Source organism: Barbus barbus (genome assembly GCF_936440315.1).
Source record: "Barbus barbus genome assembly, chromosome: 9".
Taxonomy (NCBI): domain Eukaryota; kingdom Metazoa; phylum Chordata; class Actinopteri; order Cypriniformes; family Cyprinidae; genus Barbus; species Barbus barbus.
The window spans coordinates 10,706,995-10,726,843 of NC_136737.1; the positions used below are offsets into that span (position 1 = coordinate 10,706,995).

Here is a 19,849-nt window from a genome sequence, read left to right on the forward strand (position 1 = left end):
TTCAGAGTCACATAATCCTTCAGAAATAATGTTGATTTATTATCAGTGCTGCTCTTTTTAGCTTTCTATTCATCAAAGAATACTGAACAAAATCTCACAGGTTCCAAAAAATATTAAGCAGCAAAACTGTTTCCAATAATAAATCGATATATTGTAATGATTTCTGAAGGATCATATGACTCCGAAAACTGGAGTAACAGCTGATGAAAATTCTGATTTGCATCACTGAATTAAATTATATTTTAAAGTAAGTTAATTATGTATTATCCTATAACCTCTGACACTGAAACCTCTGAAAACGCCTCGCACATAACGAAACAAATGCATATTGACGGATCTTCTGTTCTGCAAAATGTAAACAAATGTAGCCTATATTTTTGCAAGCTTAAATATTGTAAAAATATGAATATTAATTGTGTCTAGAACAGGCCGCGCGCCGCTGCACAGAGCTAACGCTGGTTCCGCGGGTGTTCATTTCATACTCTGTGACAGCTTATTTAATGTATAAATTATACATTCTATTTAATGTAAGGTACATGTACAACAAACTGGTAATGCCATAGTGGTATCGTGGCCTATACCTGTGGAACAGTAGACAGCACACGCGGTGTTCATCTAATAAAAGATCTTCATATAGCTCTAGCAAACAAGCCTTTGCAGATTTGCTTTCAACTGACTGTAGATCCAAAGCCACGTCTTCAGCGCTCTTGATGTTTTTAAACTCTCTGTTATCTGAGTGAGAACCGCTTCAGAGACTCAGCGCGTGCGTCAGGGAACTGAACGAATCATTCAAACTGATTCGCGAACCGATTCACTGGTTTGCCAACTGGTTTGATAAAGCCTTTAAACAGAATCGACTCAAAAGAATGAATCATTCGCGAATGGGCATCGTTCATTGCCCAGAGAAAAGTAGACCGCGCGTTTGAAATAAACCAAAACATTTTTAACTTGTATTGCAATAAGATACGGTAACGAGAAGAGAGTCGCCCACAGTAACGAAGTAAAAGTACCGTTTTTTCTCTAAAAATATACTTGAGTAAGAGTAAAAGTACCCATTTTAAAATATACTCTAAAAGTATTAGTTACCCAAAAAATGTACTCAAGTAAATGTAACGAAGTAAATGTAACTCGTTACTACCCACCTCTGCTGAAGGGGCTTATTTCGCGATAACTACAGGCTGCCTGTACATTATCCCGCTTATTACACGGCTACTTGCCACATAAGGAAAAAAAAACTGGACATGAATATGAATTTGAAACATTTTATTGGCATATTTGTTTTAAATTAACATTTTTATCCTTCCGCGAAACGATATAGTACCACGTGACTAACATTCTGTTTGTCACAAGATGGCGCCAAACGGTAATCTTTGTTGGCGCGGAGGGATTTTAAACATACAAGTAGTACCGGCTATGCGTTATTACTTTGGAGCGGTTATTATTTGAAAAGAACGAACCTGCAAATGTCTCAACTGACCAATCAGAATCAAGCATTCCAGAGAGCTGTGTAATAACAAAACATAAGCAAACGAAAATCATGTTTTTCAGTCAAGATGGTAAACAGATTATATTTTTACCAGGTTCAAGTGTATACCCATATGTTTGGATTGTTTGGAAATGTAATCTGTAATGAAAGATTTTAATTTAAATCGCCACTGCTCACAAAGTATGACAGAGTTGCACTTGCCTCAGATTTCAAAGGTAAAAGGTAGCCAATAAAATTATTTTGCCAAATGCATGTCATAAATGTACACACTGAATTTTCTTTTAATACTATTACTATATTTATGGTACCACTTGGAATAACATTTTTTTTTTTTAATAAACACTTTTAACTGTCCTCTTAGATGGTGTTGAGAATGCTTTGTAGGCTTACAGAAAATGCAATTAAAATGTATACATTTGGGGTAATATTGCTTGTCAACTCAACTGACAAGAAGTTTCCCATTTGAATTAGCATAACTGCTTAGTTTTATATTTAATAAAATCTTTAAAAACAGTAATCTAGCCCCTTGGTGTAAAGGAGAAAAAGTGCTGGCCTGGCCCTAGTCACTATGAAAGTTGCCCATCCGGTCAGAGTGTGGTTGGACCTTTTAGCTCCACCTATTGTCTCTGCAGTAAGCAGCGTCTTTAAGGTAAAATATTGCACGGCTTCTCGTTACAGTAATGTTCAGTGTATGTACAGGTGTTGCAGACACGCACTGTTAAAGGGTTTTGGAGAATAGCCAGAAAATGCTGAGTTTGGCAGCATATATGACGCATGGACTGAGAATGAACTAAAGAGTAAAATGCGAATATTAGAGAATATTACACTAGCGACGATTTAAATAGAACCAAATACCTGCTTTTCACATTACGACTACCATGGTAAAAACCGAGCCTCCTAATTTGTCAGAACACCCCTGCTGTGGAGTGTCAGCGCTGCTTCATCTGGGCCACGTTCAGCCCCGAAAAAACGGTGCAAATTGTTTATTAAACGGAAATGGTGATGCGTTGAACACCCTCCAAAATACACTCGATGTCAAAGTCACTGCCCTTGCCGTCCAGAATAAAAGAGAACATCCCAATCGAGTGAAGGGATTGGTGGAAACTGTGGTTCCTAATTATTGTGATCCAACATTTGCCTCGCATTTCAGCGTCCATGCCACACTTCACTGAGGCTGTCATTTTTGTGCTAAAGGAACCCCGACCAAGTATTGAGTGCATAAATGAACGTGCTGTAAAGAACTTGCGCTTTTCTGTTTTGCATCTTTTTTGATCAATCTTAGGAAATATTCTAATATTTTGAGATACTGGATTTTTGACTTTCGTGAGCTGTAAGCTCTAATCATCAAAATTAAAACATTTAATTTCGAAATGTTTTAACATTTCAACTTTTATTTAGCCTGTTTATATCGAACTATTAAAAATACAAAAGGAAAACAAATAAATGAATAACAATTAACTAAAAACGAGATCAACGAATACAATTTTTTTTAACATATATTAAACCAGTTCGAAAAATAATTACCAAAATAATTACCAAAACCAAATCACAATCAGCCATGATAAATCATTTCGAAATGTTTTACATCAATCTAGAATGTATGAAATTTTCACTTTTTGAAATGTTACAAAAAAATAACTTTTTCACGATATTCAAAATTTTTGGGATGCACCTGTATGTGTGTGTGTGTGTATATATATATATATATATAGAGAGAGAGAGAGAGAGAGAGAGAGAGAGAGAGAGAGGGGCTTTTTGTTAGAAGCCTTTTTAAAAGAAAACAAGCAGCTAGGAAATGAATAGAGATTTCAAGTGTTAGAGGTCAAGTGTTGGTGTTTTTCTAACAAAATTTAGTCACACAATCTAAAAAAAGTACACAAAATGTGACCGTTTAGTTCCAGTTTGGAACCGGTATAAGCTACATATTATGTGACCTATAAATATTTTCATCTAATGTATATTCTATCTGTCCATGAATATCAGCAGCCTGTGACATACCTGGTTTGTTGAAGCATTGCTCTAGCACTCTGTTCTTCTGTATCCTTTCTACAACTTTGACTGTTGTGACCACCGTGAGTGGAATATTGAGTTTAGAAGTGGGGGAACCAGATCCTGTTTTGCATATCAAGTTGGCAGCCACACCGGTCTGTCTACATAAGATTGTTTGCTCTAGCTTATGTTCACAAATGTTATAAAAGTAGTTTTCTTGTGCTGTTGAAATAATATCATATAGGGTTTATTATATAGTCCAACCTGGAGAAATTTACTGCTGGCTTATTGGCTCCTTTTATCCTTGATGGCCCACACATATCATTTTGGGAAAAAAAGGGACAGATTAGGTTTTTGACTTTCAAAAGTTGCTCAAAACCAGTTACTGCAGTTTCAGTTGTAGTGTGTGATTAAACCGTCAACCTGATAATAATCTGTGGAAATAAGAGTTTCTTAAAGACTGAAGATTATCAGCTTTATCTGTTCTGTGCTATGCTGAAGCCATAACCCTACCAGTCAGTCTTTCAAAAATGTTCCCATGGAGCTTGTTATCTTATTTTATGTGTTCATGGTGATATATATATATATTTTCTTTACTCTGCTTCTCTGATCTGTTTTCCCTTATTGAAGAAGTACATTGATACTTCTTGTGACTATCATGCTATCTAGTATTGTATTAATATAGTATTGAGCACACTAATGATTTAGTGTTTTTATTTTTCTTCTCTCAGATTGTGTCCAGTGTTGTAGTTTTACTGAAGGTGTGAATCCAATTAGTCATCTCTTTTGCTGTTGCTCTATTGGTTGATCACTTCAGATGCATAAAAGTTGAACACAAAATGAGGAATCAGTCTCTTATTACTTATTACTTTTAAATCAGTAAACATGGAGCATTAAAGCACAAATGCATTTCCACAAGCAATTATTTTTTTTAATTTTTTTAGATGTGCAGGTGTGGGCCTCGGGAAATTCGATTATACTTATATATTAAGTCTCTGTCTGATAATAATGTGTTTTCCTCACAAAATTGGTGTCTGTTCATGCAGGCGGAAATTACTTTACGCTACTAATCGGAGCTGGATGTGATGACGCGGACTGTGATAAAAGGTCTAAGCTTCATTAGTTAATATTAGTTAACTACTTTAGTTAATATGAACTAAGGAATACTTCTACAACATTTATTAGTTAATGTTAATTTCTATATTTACTAATGCATTATTAAAATCTAAATTATCATGTGAATTAACATGAACTAACAATGAACTACTGTATTTTCATTAACATTAACAAAGATTAATATTGTAAAAAATGTATTGTTCATTGTTCGTTCATGTTAGTTAATACAGTAACTAATGGATCCTTATTGTAAAGTGTTACCAATTCACTTGTTGAATACCAACAGAAAGGCAGTCATAACTGAAAGTTTTACAAACAAACACTCGGATTATAGATTTCACATCACATTATACAGGAAAAGTAGGGGAGTAGGAGGATTTACCCCGTTGAGCTTTAAAGAAAAGAGTGGCGTAAAATGCCCCCTATTGTTTTTCCCAAAATAACCACTAGTCAAGTCAGGATTTTTGTTGTAACTATGGACTACATTGCCAAAAATGATGTAGAAGTATTCACCTTGAAGCTTACACTGGTGATGTAGGCTACCTTAAATAAAACGTTACAGTAAATTTCACAGTAAGTGATGTAATTTTCAGCATAAGAAAAAAGTGTTTTAAAACTTTTGTAAAACAAAACATCTATAAAATATCATATTAAACAAAATTAACAGAAAGGACTGCACAATAAGTCAAACTGCTATGTCTTTATTCCAAATTGTTTTAATTTTTCTGCTGAATCATACTGATATGAACACAGACAATGAACATTTACATGTATAAAAATATGCTTTACTTTGCTTCATGAAGGAGAGTAAATGAACTAAGAGTGATACATACTGTACATAATTTCTCGTAGGAACAAGAGAATCAAAAAACAACTTAAACCATGCTAACACTATTCTACATTTATGTTAATCACTTAATCAAAATTTAATACTGATTAACAAATGGTGATTAAACATGGACTAAAAGGATAAAATAAGGTGGCGAAGGGAAGGTGATGGAGCATTGGAATCCACTCTGCTTCAATCTTTTAAGAAAATGATATATATCTTGAACAAAATGCAAAAATCATAATAAAGCATTATGATTTGAGATATATCATGAAGAAAACTCATACAGGGATAAAACTTCTTGGAAATTGTTTGGAGAAACTCTAACCTAGAGTTGATCTGAATCTCACTGCAACAGCTTCAGGGGACTGTTCCATAAAACAACACTCAAAAAAAAGGTGCTATAAAGCACTAAAAGTGGTTATTTGGCTTGTAATAATAGGGGAACCACTTTTGGTGCTGTATAGCACCAAATTTTGGTGTTTCAGTGGTTCTTCAGCGGTTCTTTGGCATGACTGAAGGGCTATATAGCACCGCTACCACATATAGAACCTTTAAAGGTTCTTCACGAGCCAAAGAAACACTGTTGGTGCTGTTTAGCATCATTTTTGTTGAAGAAATACAATGCAATATGACACCTCTTATGGTTCTACATAGCACCTTTAAAGATATGGTGCTTTATAGTACCAAAAGTGGTTCCCCTATGATTACAAGCCAAGAACCACTTTTAGTGCTACATAGCACCATTTTTTTTAGAGTGAAGTTTACCAAATAACCCAGGCTTATTTAACTTATTGTCGCTTGATTTGGTTTCAGAAAGCAAATTTACCATAGCTCAAGCTCAGTCACCGTGGCAACTTATGCTGGCAAACTAACCTGGTCTGTCAGGCTAAGCTGAGCTCCTCTAACACTGACCAATATGCATTGATATTACCAGACTCTCTCACATACAATAAATTGACTTTATTATCAGTCCAAAAATAAAAGTGCATGTTTTATTGGGTTATGTTTGGTGAGGATACAGTGTTGCGATTAAATGTGCTGGATTCAAAGAAGAATTCAGATATGAGTTCATGATTTCCGACATTTGTTTTTTGTATGACTGAGTAAAGAAGATGACCGAGTGAAACTCTTCCCACACTGACTGCAGTGATACGGTTTTTCTCCAGAGTGGATCCTCTCGTGTTTTTTCAGATATTCTGACCATTTGAATCTCTTGTCACAGTGTGCACACTTGAAAGGTTTTTCTCCAGAGTGGATCCTCTCATGTTTTTTCAGATAATCTGACCATCTGAATCTCTTGTCACAGTGAGAACACTTGTAAGGTTTTTCTCCAGTGTGAGTGCTCTGGTGCAGTTTCAGTTCAGCATCTCTAACAAAAGTCTTCCCACAATCAAAGCACAGATGCTCCTTCACACTGTTGTGTCTTTTCTGATGTATTTTTAAAGTACCCAACTGACTAAAACTCTTTCCACACAAAGAACACATGTACGGCTTCTCCTTTGTATGAACTTTCAGGTGGTCCTTCAGCGCATCTGACCTAAAAAATTTCTTACCGCATTGATCACAAGTAAATGGTCTTTCTCCAGAATGACGACGCAGGTGTACTTTAAAAGTGCATGACTTTCTGAAACTCTTTCCACACTGATCACATGTGAATGGCTTCACGCCAGTGTGGATGGTCATGTGTTCCCTAAGGGCTGATTTTTGTCTGAAACTCATCCCACATTGATCACATGTGTGCGGCCTCACTCCAGTGTGGATTGTCATGTGTTCATTAAGAGATCTTTTACTTGTGAAACTATTCCCACATTGATCACATGTGTACGGCTTCTCTCCACTATGAGCTCTCGTGTGACTTTTAAGACTGTGTTTGTATGCGAAAGTCTTCCCACACTGATCACACGAGTACGGCTTCTCTCCGGTGTGAACTCTTCTGTGATCCTTCAGGGTTCCTTTCATCGTAAAACTCTTCCCGCACTGATCACATGAGTACGGCTTCTCTCCAGTGTGGATTCTCATGTGATCTTTAAGGTATGCTTTTATCGGAAAACTCTTTCCGCATTGATCACACGTGTGGAGCTTCTCTCCAGTGTGGATTCTCATGTGTATTGCCAGGCTTCCTTTTACTGTGTAACTCTTCCCACACTGAGAGCAGGTGAAAGGCTTTTTGGCTTTTCTTTTCAATAAATTACTTTTAGTCTGTGAGCGACTCAAAGATTTCTCACTAGTTTTGACATGATGATGTTTCTCCTCTGCCTCACTCAGTTCTTCACTCTCCTCGTTGTCTTTCATAAGGTCTAAAATGAAAGCAAGAAAGGGATGCGCAGTGAATTAGCACAAGGGAAAATATTAAGAATGAATCATAATTTGTGGTAATTATAATATTTGGATCAGAATCAGAGAAGTCAAATGTATTGTACACAAAGTTTTATGTACTAAATCATGAACACAGAACTAGTCTACACAAACACACACACATACATACATGAGAAGTGAAGGTGGATGAACAGAACCAGACAGAAGCAGGTGAAATGAAATCAAGTTAACGGTTTAAGCGATACATCAGTTTATAATTCAACTTGTTAATCAAGGGGTCCACATCTTACACTAACCTAGTTAGCAAACTGTACGATACTTGCACTGCCTTTGCAGTTGAAGCAGTCTCATGGAGTCTCTGAAAAAGGTCTTGATAGTACCATTCAATGGGCTGAAATTGCAATTACTTGAAGTTGCTGTGTTATTGGCCCTGTATCAAATAGCACCCTATACACTCGTGGTCTTCCTATGAGTCCGCATTTTTTTACTTTTGTGAAATAACGCTGTGTTGAATGTCAGGAAAAAGTCTGCTGCGAAGCTCACACCAGTGCAGACTCAGGAAAAGTGTGCATTGAGGGCACATGTCGACTGCAAAGGGGGCGCTCGTGAGCACCCTTCTAAAACCTAAAATGACAAATGGGACACCCTAGTCTTGTGAACTTAATGGACACATGCATGCGGCGGCCATTGTAAGTCCACAAGACCATAAGTGCATATCCAAGTCCAAGTGTGCCATTTTGGACAGGGCCATTCTTTCTTTATTTATTAAGACTTATTAACTTTTTCAGCATCATTACAGGTACCCAAGGACGTTCTTCATTAAGGAACACTGAATTATTTTGCTGTTAAAGTAAAATGTCAATACCAATTTACTCCACATTAACACTTTCCAACCTATTAACTTGATCAGTACAACAAACTGTGCCAAACAGGAAATAACCAATTCTTGATCTCGAACTAATTTTTTTAGCCAGCGGAGAGCTTTCTGTTGGCTGAGGACAACACTTGACAATACCAATTCACATCATTCTGGATGGTAACCCCTAAAACTTTAGGTTTATGGATGTTTTATGGCCCTTTGTCTGCAAGCATGTTTAGAATGGTTCTGGCAGTCTGTGACCATTTATACTCTGATTAATATAACAAACACATGCTGCATTCTATGAGGAGGTGATGTACACCAACGTGTGAGTCATTGAATGAGCATTTATTCAGTAGGAGACACAATATATGTATGGTAATGTTGACTAGTAGTAATATCATAAAACTATACAATACAACAGACAATAGAGAGAAGTCCTTTATGTCATGGCCTTTATGTGTCTGTCCCATGGACTAAAGTGAGTTTAGAACAAATGCTTTGCATTCCTGTTTGTAAATTTGTCCTGCCTAGGAGTTAGCTGTAGTTGGGGGTCACTACGTACAACTTTACACACTGTTTGTTGGGAAAGGGGTTTCAAAGATTATTTGTTAAAATCTGTGTAAAGTCAATTCTGAGAATTGTTTTTAACCACATTATAAATGTTAGAAATGCATTGCTGAAACATGTTACAAAGACTGTGAACTATGTAGTACTTAATTGTGGAGTTAGACCGTTAAACAGTTTTTCACCATTTTTCAGGATTCGGTTTAGGATTTTTTGGGCGGGGCAAAATCATGACTTGATGACAAAGTGGAATCCCTTCACTCCTCTAACACTACCACTAACACTAAAAGAGACGTGTTCAACTTGAAGCAGTGCTGCACGGCCATAGACCACACAGTATGTGACATCAAGTACAGTGAGAGCTGTAGAGTGCAGCAAATCGCTCTTGCAATACTTTGATGTCATACACTGATCGTTCTGCGCAGTGCTACTTCAAGTCGAACACATCTAATAACTAGTGTGCATTAGCATCAATGGTTTGCCCACTCAATCGTGAGTTACTGTCTTTACCGTTAGTTAGTACAGCCTATAGTTTGCTAGATAGCAATGCCTTCGTCATGTAAATGCATAATACCTGCAATAAACCACAAAACAGCTCGGTCTGCTAACAAAATAGGCTAAACCAATTAAAAGCCATTTGTGTGGTGTAGCTTTTGTGTTCATTTTTGAGTGCTAGCCTAATTTTAACATGCAGTTTAAAGGAGGGATTTAATAGCCTTGGTCTTTAATTAACATTAATTTGTGCTTAGCTTACATGACAAACTGTCCAAGTTGAAGTGTAGCCTTAATGCAATTGGTCAAATCGGTGCTGTTTTGAGCAAATTAATTCCATTTCCACTGAAAAACAAGCGTTCTAGTGTAAAAATGCTTGGGAACTAATGTGGTCGGAACCAAAGTTTACAGGACTGTGTTCTCTGGACTCCTCTCAAGCGGAGGATTTGTACATTCTGATTGGTTGCTGCCGAACTGCATCATAGCTCATTTCCAGAAAGTTGACCTGACTTCAACTCTCCTCGATGCCCACACCGTCCAAGACACACCGTGCAGCACGGCTCACACTGAAAATGAATGACTTCCGGCCACTTTGACGCTCTCACCGAGAGCTCTTACGCTCTTACCTTTCTATATTAATGCACTGCTTTAATTGATGCACATTAACACACATCACTAGTGCACACACACAGCGAGAGAGAGAGATCGCAGAATGCACTGCGCACACATAAACTTGTCGCCAACGCTTTCCCGTGATTTTTATTAAAATTCCCCACGACTATATTCCTCAGCAACAAGGTGGTAAAATCGCTGTTGTGAGCATGCTGGTCCTGATCTAAACCAGATTGGCTTTATCGGGTTTTGTCAACTCAAAACATACTCCGCAACTTACTCTGAACAAAGTTTGTTCATCTTGCTTCGTGCTACAGGTCAAAGGAGTCAAAGCTGTTTAATCTGTTGTCAGAGAGTTTACTAAAGTCCTTAAGTGAGCTTACTTCATAAAAATATTTTCCAGAAGGACAGTCCAATAAAATATGCTTCTCACACTGCTCAAGTAAATCTCACACCAGATTAAAACAGGCAATGTGTCTGACATCAATCGCGAAAGTGATTCAGCAACATTAATTAATAATCAAGAGTAAACACCAACCTCCTTGCTTTTCAGTATCTTTGTGATTTATTCTGCAGGTTTCTGGATCACTCATGTTCTCTAATCTTCACTAGTAAAATGATGAAAATAATCCAGCCTTGGTGAATTCCTGTGTTGAATAGATCTGCAAAAATCAAAAACAGATCAAGTATTGAGTAAAACATTATATGCTATGTTTAATTACCCATCAATCAACATGTAAACTAACTGAAATTGCTTTATATTCATTAAGCTTTTCACTTAGCTGCTTATATTTTTGTTAATTGGTTATTTATTTGCTGCTTTATATGACCGTTTTTTTTTATTTCAAATAAAAAATGACACAAAATGAATTGTAGTGTATTAATTAAAGTTAAGAGATGTGTATCTTTAAGAGCTGGAAAGTGTTGATCATGCGGTTTGCTCGCACCAATTAAAGACATCTAATGAGACGAATGAGGGGAGCTGTTGAAATGAAATAAAGAGATTATCGTTTAATCAATAACCTGATCGTTTAAGATAATATGAGTCACACACTGGTAACGATAAAACTGCGCTATACTACTATTTCTAACAATCTCAGAAGAAAAACATAAAAAATGAACCCAAACCGTTAAGCTTCGTTTTAGTAAGGTCTTTCACATTTATACAGTCACTTGACTTGAATACCATGTAAGAATATGTTTCAAATCAACATAAACAAAAAATCATCGCCCAGTTCCTAAATCTGAGTCGACAGACGCCAAAAAAGACGCACAAATAGCACAGAATCCAATGAAAACAAGACGTAAATGTCGCTTATAAAAACGTTTTGTCATGACTGTGTAAATATACAAAGCAATGTGAACAGCTCACCTCAGAAGATTAGCTGCACTGAGCGCGAGAACGAGCATGTTGTGACGTAATCACCGCGAGAACGAGCATGTTGTGACGTAATCACTGCGAGACAAAATGAACGGTGGGCGCGCAGCGATTAGTTGTGGTGCCCGAAAGTGCACTTAAAAATCCCCTTAAAGCATCAATCTCATAATGCGCTGCAATAAAGAATGTTCAACCGATGAACAGCCGATGGCAAGAGAATACACATAATGTATACAGTGAGGGTTTTGCCGAATAAAGTCCCGCGTCTGACCATAAGATGGCATCTTTAACCATTTACAATAAGGTTCATTTAATATAAGTTTACTACTTTAGATCACATGAACTAAGAAATACTTCTACAGCGTTTATTAATCTGTTTTCAATATTTATTAATGCATCATTAAAATCAAAGTTATCACATTAGTTAATAAGGCACTGAATTAAAATGAACTAACAATGAATGGCTGTATTTTCATTTACTAACATTAACAAAGAAGTCATGGGACAAAACATGTCCAGCAATTTTAACTGCTATCAGATTTAAAAAATAAAAATATTTTCAATTGTAAATGTTATGGGGATTGATAATAGAATGTATTTAACACAATTATCCCCTTCAATTTTATTTTATCATTATGTGAAATCTATGACACTTATTGTCTTCTCACTACATCTAAAACAGTGTGTCCAGAAGGGTTTAATCATTCAAATGCTATAAAATGGATAAAAAATGTTTTTTGTTATGATAAAAGAGATTGTTTTATCAAAAGCAACACTTAATAATATCTCATATCAAAACAAGGTTGTTTTTCAGTGACACATGCATGTTTCATAAGGTTTCAAAGTTGTGTCCCCACTTTTTGTCACACCGTCAGACATTCATTAAAATGTCATAAAATCAGGGAATATCAGGGGCAGCTGTCACTCTTAAGGACCCCCTTCCCACAATCCTCCTCTGCAGAGTACATCAGTGTCAGACAGGCTCTGGTCAGTTTTATAGTTTCAGAATATTTTAAACCCTAATGTTAATATTTCCTGGTCACAACCATGATATGTCAACACCATCTTCCAATTTCTGAGGAAATAATTTGAAATATTTAGATAATTTCTCCTGAAGCAGGTTTCATTAGCATCTAGCATCAACAGAAAAACAAAACAAAATGGCTACTACATGAACTCCATTTGTTTTCTGAAAGAAATGCCAAATTTGTCAACACCGTTGTCACCACCGTCAGATTGTGTTCCAATAATATATGAAAATACTGAATAAAAGCTTTATAAACAATACTGACTGTTGTGTTTGTTTTAATACAGTAATTGATTGATTCAATGCAGCCAATTTGATAGTTAAAAAGACGACAAATTCAGGTTTTCCTCTCCACTGTCAGATGTGTCAACTCCGTCAGAGGAATATTTTGATAATATTTCATTATGATATCTTCTATTTGTTGAGGAATCATGTGAAAGTGTAATCTGTCCGCTAACATGAGAATGTGTTTTGAAATGTTAAAAACATCTTGAATGCTGTTAAAAATAAAGTTGAAATTATATACACAGTCCCAGGTAAAAAGCAAAAAATGAGAATAGTTGGGAGGTTGTATCAAAGCTTAGTATATAACATACTTAAATGTAGTTTCATTTGTACTCAGTACAATGTGTACTCAGTTAATAAATACTGTAATAAATGTAGGTCTATTGGTTTTTCATGTTAGTTAATACATTAACTAACATTAACTACTGGATCCTTATTGTAAAGTGTTACCAATTCACTTGTTGAACACCAACAGAAAGCCAGCCATAGCTTACAGTTTTACAAACAAACACTCGGATTAAAGTTTTCACATCATATTCTACACAATAAATTACAGAAAAAGAGGAAAGGTGGGGGGAGTAGGCGGTTTTTACTTTAATCTTACCAGTAGAGAAAACCTGTTGATTGAATTTTTATTTTGATTCCTGTGGATTAATTTTGCAATTACTTCATGAACTTTGGAGTGACAAAAGCGGTAGTTGTGTGGACTGTCAATGGAGGGACAGAAATCTTACAGATTTCATAAAAATATCTTCAAAGTATTACGAGTTTAGAACGACATGAGGGTGAATAAAGCCTCTAAGTGCTGTCTGAAATTTTCTTCTAAAATGAGCGTTTTTATCAGGCTTCTATATTTATATTCAGTCATTTCACTTTAATGGCAGTAAAAAGGACCTGTTAATTGCAATTATATATAAAACACACACACACTCTGTAAGATTATCCATGTCAGAAATATAATATCCAGCCACGAACAGCAGATCCTGTCAGAAAATATCCGTTTTGTCTGGTAAAAGAGCAACTAGTCAGCGAAGTTGTCCAATACACAAAACCTGTTAACAGCAAATCTTGTCTGGTATCCCAAAATACCCAAAACTGTATTAACAGTCTTCTATCAGCCAAGAAGTTGACTGAAAAAAACAAAAAACAGTCAAGAGCAGAAGCAGGCGACTAAGTCATGATAAAAAGGAGCAGAGTTTACTGAATAATCTTAGTTGCGTATGTTTCAATGCTCAGACTTCTTCTGACCAGCACAAATTAAACAAGTACTGTTATAACAAACTGATTCACAACAACATCCCATAAACCATAAACATGCCCTCATATCTCTTATTCACAAAGACAAACAGACACAGCCATAAGACTGAACAATGGAAAAACAATATAAAAATACAACTGATGGTAAAAATACAACATAAAAAATACAAAAATCACTCCTTTAAAAATGTTGGTTAAGAAAATTAAACTTCATGACTGTATAAATATGCGAAACACTGTGGACTGACTTAGAAAACCAAACACTGAGTGAGTGAAGGCACTCATGGGAGGCGATAAACTTAAAAAGAAAAAAATTGAATTATTGTTCACAACAACAAATCATCTAGAAAATATCATATAAAATGAACAGAAAGGATTGCACAATAAGTCAAACTGCTGTGTATATTTATTATGTATATATAAATACACACACATGCATATAAATTATATGAATATAAATATAGACATGTAAATATTTTCAAAATATATACTGCATGCACACACATATATTATAAAAACAAATTTTGGATGCGATTACTCATTTGACATCTTCCAACTGCTCTTTTTCTGTTGAATCGTGCTGATATGAACACAGAAAATGAACATTTACAAGTATAAAAATGTGCTTTTATAAAAGGCAGTAAAGTAACTAAGAGTGATACATACTGTACATCATTTCTTGTAGGAACAAGAGCATCAAAAACAGCTTAAATCATGCCAACACTCTATTCTACATTTATTTTAATCAGCAGATAATAAAAGATAAAAGTGATAATACTGATTAAGAGATAATACTGATTAACAAATGGTGATTAAACACAAATTAAAATGATATAAGTTAAAGAGGGGAAGGTAACGGAGCATAAATATTCACTACACTTCACTATTATAACTGTAACACCTTCAGTTAATGTTTTGTTGTTCTGTCACTTGTTGCTGATTAGAGCAGATTTATATAGAAGAGATTTTATTGCGTGTTTTATTGGGTCTTTTTTGGTGAGGACAGTGTCACATCTAAATGTGCTAGATCCAAAGAAAAATTCAGATATGAGTTCATGATTTCAGACATTTGTTTTTTTTTGTATGACTGAGTAAAGATGATGAATTCGTGAAACTCTTCTCACAAGGAATGCAGTGATACGGCTTCTCTCCGGTGTGGATCCTCTCATGTATTTTCAGATAATCTGAACATTTGAATCTCTTGTCACAGTGTGAACACTTAAAAGGTTTTTCTCCAGTGTGGATCCTCTCATGTATTTTCAGATAATCTGAACATTTGAATCTCTTGTCACAGTGAGAACACTTGAAAGGTTTTTCCTCACTGTGCATTCTCTGGTGCAGTTTCAGTTCAGCATCTCTAACAAAAGTCTTCCCGCAATCAAAGCACAAGTGATCCTTCACACTGTTGTGTCTTTTCTGGTGTAATTTTAAAGTACCCGACTGACTAAAACCATTTCCACACAAAGCACACATGTACGGCTTCTCCTTTGTATGAACTTTCAGGTGGTCCTTCAGCGCATCTGACCTAAAAAATTTCTTACCGCACTGATCACAAGTAAATGGTCTTTCTCCAGAATGACGACGCAGGTGTACTTTAAAAGTGCATGACTTTCTGAAACTCTTTCCACACTGATCACATGCAAACGGCTTCACTCCGGTGTGGATTGTCATGTGTTCCCTAAGAGATCCTTTTTTTGTGAAACTCATCCCACATTGATCACATGAGTGTGGTTTCACTCCAGTGTGGGTTTTCATGTGTCCATTAAGAGATCCTTTAAATGTGAAACTCTTCCCACACTGATCACATGCAAATGGCTTCACTCCAGTGTGGCTTTTCATGTGTTGATTAAGAGATCCTTTAAATGTGAAACTCTTCCCACATTGATCACATGTGTGCGGCCTCACTCCAGTGTGGGTTTTCATGTGTTGATTAAGACATTCTTTCAGTGTGTAACTCTTCCCACACTGATCACATGAGTACGGCTTCTCTCCAGTGTGGGTTCTCATGTGTCTCGACAGGCTTCCTTTTACTGTGTAACTCTTCCCACATTGATGGCAGGTGAAAGACTTTTTGGCTCTTCTTTTCAATGAATTACTTTTAGTCTGTGAGCGACTCAAAGATTCTTCACCAGTTTTTACATGACGTTTCTCCTCCGCTTCACTCAGTTCTTCACCCTCCTCATTATCTTTCATCAGGCCTAAAATTAAAGGGTTAAGAGTTCACAGATTACAGTGTTTACATGTGAGATATAGCTTACTTTGCTTTAAATTCTAAAAAGTAATGCTGTCAGAATGTATTTCTAAAAGAAAAAAGAAAAGAAAAAAATTTGGATAACTGGTATAAATAAATTTCTATGCGTATTTTCTTGGGGAACACATATTTTAAGTTGAATTCTGAAGTTGAATGCATGCATTGATAAAATATGGCTTTTAATTAACCAATGAAGACCTGCAACCACTTGATTGGACCGGTCTCTATGTTTAGGCGGCATTGTGAAACTTAGTATTTGTGCACACAAAGCAGATTTGCATGTCGAAGATAACTATTATAAATTTAAGTTGTTCATTTTAACCTTTAATCAATCAAGAATAAACACCAACCTCCTTGCTTTTCAGTATTTTTGTGATTTATTCTGCAGGGTTCTGGATCACACATGTTCTCAATGTTCATGTTCTCTGAGCTCTGTTTCTTCACTTGTAAGAGGATGGAAATGATTCACCATTTATTGTTCAATTCTTGTGGAGAACAGGAGAATATCTGCAACAATAATAATAAAAAAATGAATCAATTATTGAGTAACACATTTTAAGTATTTACACAGCATGTTGCATTTAACTACACATCTATCAAAATGTAAAATAATTGAAATTGTTTTACATTTAACTTCATTTAGCTTTTCACTGTATATTTGTTCATTGGTTATTTATTTAGCTATTTACTGTTTTGTATTAAAAAAAAATTCACAGACTATAACAAGATTATTAAAGTTAAGAGAGGTGTATCTTTAAGACCTCTAAAGTGTTGATCATGTTAGATTTAGCAAGTCTGCAAGAATTAAATGAGCGTAAGGTTACTTTACAAGCATTCTAATACATTAGAAAACACACAATGAAGACGGAAGCTGCTGACATAAAGAGATTATCATTTAGTCAATAATCAGATCATTTCAAAATGCCTAATATGAGTCAGGTCAGGATATATTCTGAAAAACTGTACCATATTGTTTCTTACGATCTAAGACGAGAAAAAAAAAACATTAAGTATCATTTATTATTAACATTAATAATCCTTCAAAACCTTTTTAGCTTCGTTTTAACAACTTATTTCACATTTATAACTGAATTTAAGATCAGTGTAACTTTCAAACATCAAAACAAACGAACACACACAAACACTAAATAAATTATATTTCTACACTAGTGTTACATATTAAGTCAGCAGACGCTAGATAAGACGCACAAATAGCACATAATCAAATAAAAACAAGTCAAATATGACTACTAAAAACTTTTTGCCATGATTGTGTATACAAAGCAATGTGAACCGCTCACCTTAAGACTTTCTGGCTGAGTGAGAGCGCGCTGCGAGGAGATAACCTTAAACAGGGCAACTTTAGGCTACTATTTGAATATTCCCAATATGTGTGGGAACAGTCATTAGTTGCGGTGTCCGAAACCACAATGGACGTTATCGAGTGAAGTCATTTAATCGCACAATGCACCGCAACAACGAGTACACAAGTGAGTACACACACATACACACGAGGGTCGCGCCGAATGAATTACCGCGTCGGACCATAAGATGACGCCCAAAGCTGAATCCCTTTTCCCCTTTCATACGCTTGTTGAACATCAGAAAGCCAGTCATAGCTGAAAGTTTTCAAAAGAAATACGGAGATCATACTCGGTTTATATACTACCACACAGTAGCAACTGCATGTTTGCTGAGGGGTATGCAAGATCAGTGTTGGCGCCCCCTGTATTCTAGCCCCTTACACTAACTCCCACACAAAACTTTCTGCAAATCAATGTCCAAAAGACAATGAACTGGCTTGTGCATGGAAGGATACAAACTCATTAGGGGTGAAAAAAGGGACGAAGGTTTGAACCATTTTCAATATCATAGGGAAAAATTTGCCTCATTGCCTCAAAGTTATTCACATTTATGTAATATATATGTATATGGGAACACTGTATGAAAAATACACTTAAAAGAACATCTGCATTATTTCAGTTTACTTATAAAGGTAATTCATGGGAAATTTTTCATGCTTAAGTGGAAGATTTCTGCCACCGTGAAGAAAAACAAATACTATTTAAATAAATATCATACTATGACTACTAGATGGCAGCTAGAGGATCATTCATTGGCTGCATCCGAAAACTGAAAAATGCTGCCTTCGGAGGATGCATTCCAAGGTAGGAAGGCATTAAGGCATGTCTGAATTCAATGTTAGCTTCAGTTCCTGTCTACTGAGATGCCTTCATCAGGCCGATTTTTGGAAGGCAGCATAGATGTATCCTTCGCTGCCTTTGCTATCCCACAATCCTGTGCGTTCCATTCTGTGACAGTTAAGACTCGTTCAGACCACGCGATTTTAGCCAGATTTTGCCACGATCTGCTTGACGTAGGGTGTCGTCTTGTAAAAGCCAATGGGCGTTGGGCAATTCATTCAATCGTTTCATCTCGTGTAGTGTGTCATAGTGCATGACACCTCTGCAACACTTCACGACGTCAACACAGAAAGACTAGCATGTTTAACTTTTAAACTTTTTTTTCCCCCGTAGTACAGGACAAGTTCCATCACATCTGTGACACTGGCCAATAGGAGCACAGAAGCGCCTTTGAACAAGCTTTCAAACTAATCTTTCAAATAGATTTTGTGACTCAAAATCGCATAATCTGACTGTCGTATCTGACAAAAAATATTGTGTAGTCTGAACGGGCCCCCCTGAGAGAAAGCAATGTCGGCCCAGATCCGGCCCACATCTGGCCCGCATGGATTTCACACGGGCCAGATGTGGGCCGGATCTGGGCCAAAACCATGTTGCTGTCTGGGGGGCTTTAAGATAAAAAATAAAGATGGCGTCTGCGGTCGGTGGTCAGTTTGTGTGTAAATGTAGATTTGCTGCACTGTTTTTTTTATTATGAAAATCAAAAAATTTACAAGCAAAATAGGCTTTAACTGAACAAACTTAAGACATAGAAAAAAAAACACAATTGCAGATACAAGGCAGACACAACTAAGCTATATACATGGTACATCATTAACATCAATAATTAAATATGATTTAGAAATAAACAAAATAAATAAAACAAATAAATAAAAAGAAATACAGAAGGGGTTACAAGATATTATGAGTCACTAAATTGGTTGAAAAAATTAGCTAATGTAATAGCTTTATTACTTTTAAGTGTATGTAGAGAAGAAGCAATAATTCTAAATTCATTTATGAAATGAGGTAAAGAAGGGGTGCTTTTCAAAAATCTACATTTATGAATAAAGAATTTACCACAACAAATAAGGTTATTAACTAAATAGTGTTGCATACAATCTTTTCTAAATACTCCACACTTAATTGGTTTATAGTTAAGAAGGTTAATATGGATATTAACACAAGACAATCTGTCA

At 35.9% G+C, this 19,849-nt stretch overlaps 3 protein-coding genes across 3 annotated transcripts in view; all 3 read right to left on the reverse strand.

Annotated features, from left to right (window-relative positions):
- The window catches only part of LOC306875099 (SLAM family member 5-like), a 36,672-nt gene extending 33,127 nt beyond the window's left edge, over window positions 1-3,545 (reverse strand). The window contains exon 1 of the mRNA XM_079425507.1: window positions 3,485-3,545. The gene's annotated coding sequence lies outside the window, so the exon portion shown is untranslated. The remainder of the gene's footprint in view (window positions 1-3,484) is intronic.
- A 1,728-nt stretch (window positions 3,546-5,273) lies between these two features.
- Window positions 5,274-11,708, reverse strand: LOC306875015 (uncharacterized protein). Its single transcript, XM_079425378.1, has 3 exons — window positions 11,642-11,708; window positions 10,808-10,931; window positions 5,274-7,720 (listed from the first exon to the last, which is right to left on the reverse strand). Exons 2-3 carry the CDS (start codon window positions 10,860-10,862, stop codon window positions 6,492-6,494), a joined length of 1,284 nt encoding a protein of 427 aa, XP_079281504.1. The 5' UTR covers window positions 10,863-10,931; window positions 11,642-11,708; the 3' UTR covers window positions 5,274-6,491.
- A 2,427-nt stretch (window positions 11,709-14,135) lies between these two features.
- Window positions 14,136-18,182, reverse strand: LOC306875023 (uncharacterized protein). The gene is made up of 3 exons (XM_079425389.1): window positions 17,769-18,182; window positions 16,818-16,974; window positions 14,136-16,414 (listed from the first exon to the last, which is right to left on the reverse strand). The coding sequence occupies exons 2-3, from the start codon at window positions 16,885-16,887 to the stop codon at window positions 15,270-15,272; spliced, it is 1,215 nt and encodes a 404-aa protein (XP_079281515.1). The 5' UTR covers window positions 16,888-16,974; window positions 17,769-18,182; the 3' UTR covers window positions 14,136-15,269.
- Between the last annotated feature and the right edge of the window lie 1,667 nt (window positions 18,183-19,849).

Coding starts and splice junctions, on each gene's coding strand:
- LOC306875015 (XM_079425378.1), bottom strand. CDS start 10,862: ATGAGTGATCCAGAAACCTGCAGAATAAATCACAAAGATACTGAAAAG. Junction 7,721..10,807: donor AGATACTGAAAAGCAAGGAG/GTTGGTGTTTAC, acceptor CTTTCATTTTAG/ACCTTATGAAAGACAACGAG.
- LOC306875023 (XM_079425389.1), bottom strand. CDS start 16,887: ATGAACATTGAGAACATGTGTGATCCAGAACCCTGCAGAATAAATCAC. Junction 16,415..16,817: donor AAATACTGAAAAGCAAGGAG/GTTGGTGTTTAT, acceptor CTTTAATTTTAG/GCCTGATGAAAGATAATGAG.